Here is a 12,734-nt window from a genome sequence, read left to right as displayed (position 1 = left end):
TGCTAAGGTTTTTGGATTCAGGCATCCACATTTTAGTAGTTTTAAGTGTTTTTTTCAAATGGACAAAAGTAGCACTTGAAAACATGCTAGGATGAAGAGTTCTCAATCCTGCTACAGGCCATATGCTTATTTTTAATTTGACCTGGGGCGGGAGCGCAGATGAGGAAGACAACAGTACTTCGCTGTCCCAGAGAGCGAGTAAAAGAATACCTAGCTTATTTTAGAATTGGAAATAATTTTAAAATAAACTGCACCATCTCACGTTCGTTTCCAATGACAAATGTATTAAAATTAAGTTGCCCATTTATATCTTCCTGCTTCATACTCCCAATTAGTACAGTGAATGTTTTAAAAACACATTTTAAGTAAATTTTTCGAATACTCCGAACAGCAGTATTTCCACATAGTTCTCCCACACACTGAAATACAGATGCAACTAAGATGAGTTTTAATCTGTTTGCTTTCCACAACTTCACTTCTCCAGCTCATACGTGAATTTTACTTCAAGAGTTATGGTATATCATAAATATAGTCTATCTGTTCTTACATAATTATGCATTTTGGAAAGACAGTAAAGAAATGCTTCTAATGTATACACACTGCAGTATGAAAATAGATTAACTTGGTGTCTAAACAAGCTTCCTGAAGATCTTGGATAGAGAAGTTAAGCAGTCTCCAGTAACGTATGACTTAAAACTGAAGCAGAGAAGGTTGTTAATATGAGTTTTCTTTACTTCCTACTTATTCTAAAATAAGGATTTGCCTTTCTTCCTGGAGGCCCTATTTTCACTGGTATATTTAAACATCTTAATAATTCAAATTACACTGATTTCTCTTGACACCCCACACATCATGACTGCTCTATTAATATTTATCAGCATTTTCATTTCAATGCTAAAGTTAAAATGCTAAATAGATGCTTAGCAATCACAAGAACAGCAACATTTAAGTAATTTTTTTTTTTCAATCTCTCAATGCAGTGGAGAAATGTGAGAGTCAGTAGTAAGCTTTAGAACAAAGTGGGATAGAAACCGCTACATGAAAACACAATTTGAACACAATTTCATTTGATATTAGGTGCTAACAGTACATTAAGGAAACAAATCAAAGGGAATTGAGTTGTGAAAGATTTCTCTCAACTATAATTTGTTAAAAAAATTAACTTCCAATAAAAATCCCAGTAAAACCCAAAATGTTAGCTTGATAATGTATTAAAACTACAAGCAATTAATGAATGCTTGCTGAGCATAGCAATATTTTTAAATGAAGAAAAGGACTTGGGCTAGCTTTCCAGTCAACTGCACAACTAAAAGGAGATGCTGCCTGTAAACCAAATCTTTAAATTTCAGTAATTTAAAAGACTAAGTATTAGCAGATTTAAGATGCCAGTTATCACAGCTAAAATAATACAGAAAGGCTATTTTGTCACTCATCTTTCCTACATCATTCTTCTCTACAAAGCTCTCACTCTAGCCACACTCCAGAGCATCTCCTCCACACTTGGACCCCCCCCCTTCCCCCTCCAAAATGCAACCTCGCTGCTCCCTTACTCTGTCCTTCAGGCCTGCAATGCTGTAGCACGTTCTTGAAAGAGTAACACCTAGACCAGTTCAAAAAAGGCACATACTTTTGAGCATTTACTGCACTAGTCCCACCAGAAGATCACATTTCTAAGAACTGAAATGTAATTTGTTAACTAACGACTGAATAAAACATAGCTATTGATGCATGATGCACCCTAGATCAGTCTACAGACAAAGATTCAAATAATCCTCCTCTCCAACAGAGACATGATACATTCTCATTTAGATGATACATTTATTAATTTAGAATGAAAAAGTTAATGCATTTCAGAGTGCAAGAAACATATTTGGACACTGGACCTCAATACAGAGAGAAACAATGTCTTCAGAATTATTACAGCAAAAAACATCCTCTGTATGGTATTACAGATCAACCGAATAAGCGATAACATTTGTAAGGGGGAGGGGAAAAAAAAAAAAAAAAAAAACATTCAGTACCATCAGCAGAGGCAAACAGCAGTAGAGAAGAAAGTAGCAAGGATCTAGCTAGACAAAAAGTGTTCCTATCTTTAGCAAGTTCAGGCTCTTGGCAGGATTCAAACTAGTACTCTAAAGCACTTTTAGCAGATGCCAGTCTTATACAGCTGGCTTTAGCTCCAGGCTGCTTGAAGCTGTTGAGCAGAAGAGCAGTACTGGAGTATCATCCGGTTAGAATTTGTCAAAAGCTACAATCATAATGAGTGACAATGTCTTAAATCACGAAAAAGACATTCAGTTCCAATGCCTTCATTTTACAGGCCCTCGAGTAACTACTCCCTGCCTTTTTGCATCTCTCTCCAATTCAAACCTGACAACAAGCAGCTTGACTGAGAAGATATGTATGCAGAAAAGCTGAGCAGGCTCATGATCACTGTTTTGTTCTTTTTAGCAAGATAAAGTTGACATAAGAGTTTCAGCTATAATGCTTAATTAAATCAAGACAAAAATCCCCAGAACAATACGTTAGTTTAGAGTAATGTGCTGAAATCCATCTACTGGCCATACTGCTCCTACATTTCCCATCTGCAACTCATACAACTACTGCTTTGCATAACATTTGCCCAAGACAAACAAACAAACAAAAAAAAACATTTAGGAACAGGAGCTACAGCTCCCTCAGAGGCCTCATGTTCAGTTTATGAATGAACCTGGCTAACCTAACATTCTCCTTCCCCTCCTGAATGTTAGGCTCGAAAGGTGTTTATTCTGTGCTTGAAATTCAGCTGTAATAGGATGCAGTACAATTTACCAGCCATTAAGTTCAACCATGATCTCTTGCTTTTATAAAAAGCTGTTATTACAGACCCCAACATTTTAATATAAAAATTCATATATGTACATTTTCCCTGAATTATTCCACCCCTAGCAATTCATGCTATCTGTGTAAAAGTTAGAGCAAGGGACTCTTCCTGCAGATGGTATCTAAGCACTAAATCTTTACCAAGATTTATCCTCTTGGGTGACATGCCACAAATCACTGTGCTATGAAGATAAAGATCAAATGCCTCTATACCTATTCAATCACAAAATTTAACATGATTGTAGGGAAGGGGAAAGACCAGTTTCTTGATGAACACCTTTGTCTTAGAAAATAAAGATGTGGTGACTCTACAAATAAAACACAGGAACTATATCTCATTATTGGAAAGCCAACAGGAGGATGTATAAAGACACTTTCAAAGGGGCATTTAAGACAGTAGGGGATTCAAAACAAAACTTAAAGTCAGGCATAAGGAAAAGACTGCTTTAGAAGATCAGAAACTGGATGATTTTTGATACTGTATTTTAAGAGATTCAGTATCACTTTTAATCATAAAAAAATAAATATTCATACTCTACCAATGCTACTTAGAGGCTTCTTGAATGCAGTTGGGAAAACTGGCTTTTCAGCAGATAAGAAAAAAGTATCTTAAGTATGGGAAATGAAACAAAGCATGGGGAAGAGGAGAATAAGGGTCTATTATCCTTATTCCAAACCTGGCTTTAAAGTTCTCATGAATCACTCAAGAGCCTACATTTCAAATGTACATTCCAACTCTTGAAAATATAAAAGTCTATGGCTATTGTAGAAAGTATTTGAAGTCAAACATTAAAAAGATAAAACAGCAACATTGCACATCACTGGTAAAATAAACTGGTGCATACTACTTAAAGTGCATTACTTCACCATCCACAAAAACAGACATTGCAGAATTTATCCAACAGGTGTAACGGGTGCCTACTTCAAGATTCTGCAGCTCCAAGATGAACTGATGTCTGAAAAAAATACTAACAATAAATATCAGCAACCTCTAACCTCTTCTGAGGATCAGACTAATTCAGATATGTTAAATCTTCTCCCACAACAAATTTACTCCCACCTGCATCAAATATTAAAGTAATTATAGCAACCATAATCTAGTAAGTCACTGGGCAATTTTAAATACCATTTGAAGATTCCAAAGCTACTTTTCATGCTTTTTTCATATTACATGAAAAAGCTATTACAGTAACTTTTCCACCAATGTAAAATGATAATTTGGCTGAAATTTAAGATGTAAAGAAAGAAGTCTTATAAACAGCTCATAGGTTTCTGCTTTTTTTAAATATGAGACAAAGCCTCAAATAATTGTTTACTGCATCATTAATTTTCCACATGTAAAAGCCTTCCATCTGCATTCATCCTTTGAAATAACAGGGGGAATGCAGAAGTAGTACTAAGTGCAATTGCCTGTAGGAGCACATTAGGGCTCAGTCCTGTCCTCTGCTATAGCAATACAGACTGAACAAGCTAAAAGTTATCTGTTAAGATTTTACAGATACATAACAATACTATATGACAGGATAAAGCCCTAAACACACACCAGATAATACATTGCTTTGGTGCCAAATGACTAGGTGGAATAGAAGATGCTCATTACAAATATCAACAGTGCAACCAAGGAATTTAGCTTATTCAATTAAAAATTTTCATCAAGGACAGTTGACTATATCACAGCAATAATTAAACACCACAGAACAAGCAGACGGGCCTTTTTTTAATTTCTGGTAGAAACAGGCTGCTTGATGAAACCAAAATATTTTAACAGATCACTTATGCTAAAAAGGAAACCCTCCACAGAAAAAGTTTTTTCAATCTAACAAACAGTAGTATATCCTGTACTGCATAGAGTTACTTTGTAAGAACTTGTTTTTTGAAAATGGGGAGAGAAAGGAAGAAAGCAGCATTACTCGCCACCCCAGGCAGAGTATAGCCACACAGGGCATGGCTGATTAAGTAAAGATGTTTCAATGGTGTTGTAGAACACACGCTAAACTGAAAACACGGACACTGAAGAAGAAAGTGAAAAAGATGCAAATGTCCAAGGAGAAAAGGGGATACAATCTTTCATACAGGATACGCTAACAGAAAACTGTTAGGAAATTCTTCCTCTAGCTAAACCCCTGGCTTGGCAAGTAAAAACAAAGGTGGCATCAAGGATGGGGACAGTGCAGGCAGTAGGGATCTATGATTCTTCAGCCATCTGAAGCAAGGAGTTGATAGCCGCATCCTTGTTCCCCCTCTGCGCTTCTAGCACTGAGCGGATTACTTCCCTGTCCATGTTGGGAAACATATCCTGGATAGATTTCAGGTCCTCTTCGTTACAAAGGTGCTGAGGGTTCACTGCAGGAGGTGGTATGGCCACTGGCACCATGCCGGGATTACAGACTGCAGGCATCCCTGAAGACAGACAGACAAAACCATGAAAGAAAATTAAAGATTTTGAAAAAAAAATGAAGCAGCTCATGCCTCTCTCCTCCAGCCTTCCAACTTCAACATACTTTCAAACACATACTCCAGAAAAGAGGTTGCAAAATTTGTCTCTAGATCATTGCAACCAGACGACATTTTTCTTGAATGGGTTTCTGCCCAAGTTCTGATCTGTTCTACATGTACTATAGTACGGCAACAGATACAGCTCACAATTAGATACAACCAGTACTAACCAGGTTTATGTTAATCTCACTGAACAAACACTAAGGGCACCATACATGTATTTTTCTAAAACAAAAAAACAAACAAACAAAAAACCCAAACCACCCACATGGAGCACCCATTGTCCAGTTAAATGCACCTTAGTGTATTTATGCCGTGATTAACAAGATGCTTTTACACCAGCAGTATATACAACTGATATGTAGTAATTCAATGAATGCAATCTCCATTGCATTAAAAGGAAAGCATTAAAGTTATTGATCTGGATGAGTAACTGATCTGGAGACTGGATCGCTCCCTCATAAACTGAACTTTAAGCAAATATTTTCCCTGACTTTAGCTCCATCTGGTTCGCTGTGCAACTGTACCACAACGCAGTGAGAGAGCAATTCCACTTACAACTAAAAGGGACACACACTGCTTTTCCCTGTCTCTCTGCCAGAGAAGTTTTACCTGACATTTTTGATGGACTTTTTGTATTGCTATGTGAAATTACAGCACTGTTATTTGGAAAAACTCATTTTCTAAAACTGTTTTTTTTTAAACTTCCTAGAAAACGGAATTACTAGACAAAAGTCCCTTTTCATTAACCGACAAATTTTATCATTAACTCAGACTAAATCTACTGCTGAAAAACTACCATTCGTTTTTATAAAACTGAAGCCAGGTACAGTATACCTAAAGGCTGTCATTATCACTTCCAAAAATAGTCTATTTCTTTTCTTCATGAAGCAGTTCCAGACTCTTCATTATCTTAGTCTTCCATATTCATGTGTTACTTTTCCAGTTGTACTACATTTTTTAAGATAAGGCAATGAGAATCATCTGCATCCAGATGCAGACACAACATTGCTTCACACAGCAGCATGATAAAGTTTCCAGGTTTTTCCATTCTCTTTCAGACATTTTGTTTGCCTTTTTGAACACTATTCACCTGGTATTTTCAGTAATTCAAAGACCTTTATGAGTCCTAATGGCCAATGAAGAAACCACCATCGAGTAGGTATTAGTCAGGATTTTTCTTTATACGTAATACTTTGCATATCACCCCAGCCTTAGTATGTAATTTTACTTCCCGTTTACTTAGTTTCACAAGATTCTTCTGCAACCTGCTGCAGTCAGAGAGACAGAGAATAGTTAGGAGTTTTCATTTTGACAAATTGCCTATTGGGCCCCCTTGTCTTGATCACTTCTTTGTAAATATGATGCACTCCACTAAAAGCCTCCCTTCATTAGGGGAAGACTAACTGTTTATTTTTCTCTCTTCATTAGGTTTTCAAAATAGCTATCAAATCACAACAGGACCTTTAGTCCTATCCCACAATATCCTAACACAAGAGTTCTCAGCAAATGACACTGTCAAAAATACAGCTGACAAGGGAATATACACAGACCACATCATCCTCATCCACATACTCAGACTTCCACAATTTCTAAGGTATGAGTTAGGGAAAAACTAGTTCTGGTTCTAATCTTTATAGGTTTTAATTAGTTTATGCAATAGGGCTGATTTACCTCAGAGCCATGCCTAAAAATTTTCAGTTTGCTATCCTACCCTCCCCTCCATAAGACCAACTTAACCAAAAGGTTACAAAATGCATTCGGTACAAAAATCCAAAATATGGAACTGGGAGAAAGTGTTATCTAACCTGAATCCTCTTGCTGATCATCTTAATTTGTTTTAAACTCTAACATTATGACTTGATGCTACTCCTCTCAAAAAAAAAAAAAAAAAAAATTACAAAAGGAACCCCTTTCTTCCCATGCCACCCTGTTACGGTCTTATGTTCCACCTTTTCTAATACTCTCTCACCTATATATACACCTTTCAAGTCCTCTAGTTATCTAAATGATTCCACAATTTCTGCTTCTTTAAAATAAATAGTTCTTTAAGCATTTGAGCCTCAAAGGCTTTGTTGACCAGCCTTACTACCAGTTTAGATATATGATATCATTTAATGCTCTTACATTTGGGCAGATCTTCCATTTTTTGAAGAGTTTCTTTTCCTTTTACTTCCATTACCTACTTTACTGTTTTACCGTAGCAACTTTTTAGGACCCTCCAAGACTGCTTTTTTATTTTTTATCTACATACATATACTTTGAGCCTAACAATGTCCTTACACAGTTTTTAGTTCATCTTTTTAGCTTTCCTTCTGTGACCATAATTGCTTTTTCTTAAGTTAAATCAAGGATGTACCATTTGAATAATCACTATTAGACATCTTCAAAATAAGGTCCTTTCTGAAACAGCTTCTATGCATTACTCAGGACTAGATCAAAAGCTGCTTCATTTCTTATGAATTCTGACTAATTGCTCAAAAAAAGGTACTTCTGGTGGCCAGTATCTGCACCATTATATTAAGCAGACTTAGATCATACAACTGACATTATTTTCAAATGTGCATCTTTGCAGCTTCATCTCTCTTAGCATAATGACTAAAGTACTATTTAGGTGATCAAAAGTATTGCCTCTATACTATACCACTTCCGTTCAGACTCAACACCTCTGAAAAAGTAAGGAAGGTGATTTCAATACCTACCTTGCCTCTTCAACGTTTTCTATAACACCTCTAACACTATTTCATCAGAAATGTCTAACTTGTACCAATGTTTTAGTACCTCAGTGATTAACTTCCTCCTGTCAGCTTTAAAGATGCTTACATTAAAATTCCCAGATCAGTTAATCCATCCTAACTTCTGTCTCAACTATTACTGACAATGTACTGTAACCAAATATAATCTGACTGCTTTTGTGTGTGTGGCTTAATTATTATTTTACTTAACAAGCTCTTTGCTGTTTCTTTCCTCAACTTGGATGTCTGTCCTATCAGGTATGTTAGGGGGAGCCATCTCTTTGAATTTTAAGCATCTCCATAATTGCCAGTGCTCTTTAATTCTTATTTTAAAAATTCCCTTGTAATCTTTTTAAGTTTTATTGAAAGCAAAAAGGGAACCTACATGCTATAAGTAGTCTAATGCACAGGCTGCATCTGTTCTAAAAGGTTCATATTTGGAACCAGAGAAACAACTCCTAGCATCATCTTATTACACCCACACACCCTGTCTCTACCTAGCCCTATGCATCACACCCAAGAATATGTATAGTTTCTTCCCCAACGGCCTAAACTTTGGCTCCAGAGCTCATGCCATCTGAGCCACGGTCCCTGGGGTTCTGCCAACGCTACGAGATTGCTTGAACACCTGGCAAGTTACACCATGCATGTACCCAGAAGGCAAACCAGTATGCAGTCCTCACCAACACTGCAAATACACCACTCCGCCCAATAATCACATCCAGCTGCATTTCAGATTGCCTCTTCTATAGCTTCAACAAGCCTCAGCTCCTTCCCCACAATTTCCACAAGCAATCTTGCCATATACAACAGTCAAAACCAAAGATGTGTGGCATCAGGAAATAGTGCATCACAGTACTCGAAAGAACAGTCATACGACAGCTGTTTTGCCTTTTACCCAAGCTTTCAACTTTTTTCAGTAGGTTATCAATGCTCTAAGACCATCCAAATGAGTAGAATTTTGTAAATAATCAGCCTAAATTATCCAGGAACTGTCCAGACAAGAGGCCAGCTAAAAACATTAATCCAAAGGAAGCCTCCAACTCCCTCCAAGTGCCACAGCAGCTACAGTAACAACTGGACAAGCTTACTAACAAAGTTCATGTGACTTGCCAGTGTCAAAATCATGAAGGCCACACAACTTTTCACTGATTCATCAGAACAAGTTAATCTTGAAACCACAGATATCTGCAAAGCAGTATTCAAAAAATAATTTGGATTTAATTATTCTCAATTTCAGAGCCAAGACATTTCTTGGTAGTACAACTTTGCTAATGATTTTCAAACTCTTTTCTCAGCTCTTACAGCTCAAATATGACAATTTACACTGTCTACAACTACACTGTACACACAAATAAAATGGAAGTCAGTATCACACTGATATGTAATAAGTATTTCTATGGTAAATGCTTATTTTTCATATATAACTCCATATTCAGACTATACAGGTTACCAGTTTAAAGAGTATCTTGTTTTGTTTTCCAAATTAAAAGCATCCATCATTTCTGATTTACAAAACAGTAAGGAAGACTTCTTGCATAAATTCAAAAAACTAAATACCATGATTTAGTGTGTATGCAATCATTACACAGAGTTATAATAAACTTCAAATTTATTAATGTTCAGTAAGAAGCTGTTTTACATACTAAGAAGCTCATTTCACTAAGAAGTGAAGACTGAAGGTAAAACACATTAAGCATCCACTATAAATGGAATTGCACACACCTGTGTAGTGTTCTCAGCTATTAGCCAAGTGTCATAAATCAGAAGAACAGAGCACTGTTTTCTAATTCGGTGGAATAGCAATGGCGAACAGGCTGGCAGAAGCGGTGACGTTTCAACACATGAGACGAGCACATACAACAGCAAGTCAACTGACGGCACCTTGTGATTGCGACAAGCAGCAACAGAAGCATCAAAGAAGCATCAATAAGGTAATTTTTTCCGACTGCATCCAAGGCATTACACAGTACTTTATTGTTCAGTCAAGCGCCCTGTATTTAACTTCTTATATCATTGCCATTCTGCTCCTTGCAGAGTGCAAAGGGATCTTTCAAGAATTAAACTCAGGAACCTTCTCAGCACAGATTTTTTCATTTGATGGAAGAAATCAGGATCACTTGTTCTAAAGACACACATTCAAATAGGTCTTAAAGATATTTCCTTCATAAAAAAAATTCAGTGCTAGCATATGGATGCCAGCTTTTTTTTTTTTTTTTTAAATGCTGCTTCTTTGCAAACTGCTAAGTAAAATGAAGCCTATGGATTCATGGAAAGGTTTACAATTCCACCACTCTAATAAAACTGATGTGGTTCTTGCAATATATTTAGTTTCATTTACAGCATCTTTCTGAAATTCAGAGCACAAAGAAATGACTTTCTCTCACAAGGTATAATTCTAGAATTTTCTGAGCATACTTGATTGAACATCAATACCATATCAAAGTTAAGGATGTCCATTACCATCATACAACTCAAAATCAAAGGTGGCATAGTAAAGGAAGAAGGAAAAATGTATTTCCTGTAACATAATTTACTTTTGAAGTTCATTCAAAAGCACATGTCAGATGCTTAAGTTGCCATGAATCTAAAATAGATATGTTATTACTGAAAGATACGTGCCAATGAAGACATTACCTTTTAGAATAAAAAGGCTTATTCAGAAGGCAGTTGGCAGGCTGCCTTGCCAGAATGTCACTGCAGAACTGAGTTTTCACTTCTGAGTTTACAAATAAGTAAGTAAATAAAATTTTAAAAAGCATGACACTACCTCCTTCTCCGCAAGTCCTGCAGTAATAGAACAGAACTGCAAGACTAAAGTTTCTCTAATAGGAAACCAGTACGGTCACCTAGAACAGCCCACTGGCACAAAATGGTTTGAGAAAAATATTAGTACCACGTTTTATCCATTAACCACTATCACCAATTACTTTAATCGTAATAGACTGAAACCAGGCAGAGGCCTGTCAAGGCCTTCCAGCAGGGTAAAGAGCTTTAACAATTTCAAGAGAAACATTAAATTGCCTGATTGTGACATCCAGGTGCAGTACCTTGTGATGCAGTGTGCCGTAACATTTAAAAATAAATAAATAAATAAAGCTGTCTGCATGAGTTCATGCAAAAACTGGAGTCAATGAGGATGAGAGTGAGAAAAGAGCTTGGAAACTTACCCAGAGCAAAGTACTCAAGCCCTAAAGACAAGTGAAAATGAAGGGGTGAGGGGAAAGGAATAAGACATGGGAAAGAGATATTAATCTATTTTTAAAAGGAAGCGAACCATATAGTCTCTAAAAGTGAAAGCTGGGTAAGTTTAGGTAGTTAGGTAAATACTAATCTAACTATCTTATACCAGAAATTAAAGGCAGCTAGGATTCAGTCTCACATTTGCTGTAATACTCTGAACAAGTTTCCCAAAGTGTGCTGTTCTTACAGAAATAGCAATTAGAGGGTTTTTTTTTTTCCCCAATATAAACAAACCACCAGGCATTTGTAGCAAGGATTATATTTTATTGCTCATAAAGGAACAACATACACCTACACTATTCTGAACAAACACCAACACCCTCACAAGCTAACCCACCAAACAGCACAGAGACCTAATGGGCTAATGTACATACACGCCAAGTTAGCCTCAATGGAAAGTGATGTTCTGGACTCTGACAGAGCCCTGCCACATTTTTTTCTTCCATCCACTTTTAATGCAGGCATTTTTAAGTACAATGGATTTCCTACTTATCCCATGAACATTTAGTCAATCAGATACATAGCTTGCTTCACTGAACTACCTTTGCTTAGCTTATTGCCTTTGCTATACTACTAAACATCAGCTTGGATAGTAAGCAACCAGTGTACCACGACATATTCTACAGCACTACATTCACTAACCTTTAGAAGAAGCTGCAAGAGAGGGTAGAAAAAGTCAGCTTTTAGAAGAGCAGCAAGACTGACGCAGAAGTTTAAATGTTTCCATACTTCCAATATATAACCCCAATGTCAACTACAGTTTGTATCAACTAGCACCCTTTTTCAAAGTTTTTGATTTTGAAAACTTTCAAAATGAATTAATCTAGTGCAAGAATATTCTATTGCCATTTCTGCTTTCATCAGTTTTTCAACATCTACCATCAAATATGGGGGAAAAAAGTTACTGAACTTGTGCTGACCTCTGAAGTCTCATCTGCTTCCTACAGTGACTAACTGCTTACCTCTGTTTGTACTATAGACAGGTAAGAGCAAGAAGAGGTTGCTTTAGCTTTAATTAGGTTAATTATGACGTATACAGTTTTGAATAGAAACTTTGTGTTACTCATGGTCGGGAAAAAAAACACACAGCTTGGCCTTCATGGCACAACTAAATTTGACTAAACACCATTTCACATTAAAGCTGAATTATTTTGCACAGTTTTCACAAATAACTATTACATTGTTCTGCATAAACATTTCAGTCCTTCCACTTTATTTCCATCATAGATAAAGCTTAGACTCTCTCCATATTGCCCAAACAGCTTCTTTTATTTCTTCTATTTCAGATGCAACAAATTATTTAGTGCCACTTTTACACTTTTCTGAAGGAAAGACATGAAACTCACTTATTTGCTACACTGTTAACTAGACAGGTAAAAAATCTGAACTGAGAAGATA

At 36.5% G+C, this 12,734-nt stretch overlaps 1 protein-coding gene across 2 annotated transcripts in view; it reads right to left on the bottom strand.

The window, feature by feature from the left end:
- Positions 1 to 1,798: 1,798 nt before the first annotated feature.
- The window catches only part of TOLLIP (toll interacting protein), a 31,917-nt gene continuing 20,981 nt past the window's right edge, over positions 1,799 to 12,734 (bottom strand). The window contains exons 6-7 of one of the 2 annotated variants that reach the window (XM_026092746.2): positions 11,264 to 11,284; positions 1,799 to 5,262 (exon numbers count right to left, since the gene is read on the bottom strand). In XM_026092746.2, coding sequence (XP_025948531.1) covers positions 5,048 to 5,262; positions 11,264 to 11,284 — 236 coding nt within the window. In that variant the 3' untranslated portion in view covers positions 1,799 to 5,047. The remainder of the gene's footprint in view (positions 5,263 to 11,263; positions 11,285 to 12,734) is intronic. The other variant, XM_026092747.2, reaches the window with a different exon arrangement.

Source organism: Dromaius novaehollandiae, chromosome 5 (genome assembly GCF_036370855.1).
Source record: "Dromaius novaehollandiae isolate bDroNov1 chromosome 5, bDroNov1.hap1, whole genome shotgun sequence".
Classification (NCBI taxonomy): Eukaryota; Metazoa; Chordata; class Aves; order Casuariiformes; family Dromaiidae; genus Dromaius; species Dromaius novaehollandiae.
This window is presented reverse-complemented; position numbering and strand designations above follow the sequence as displayed.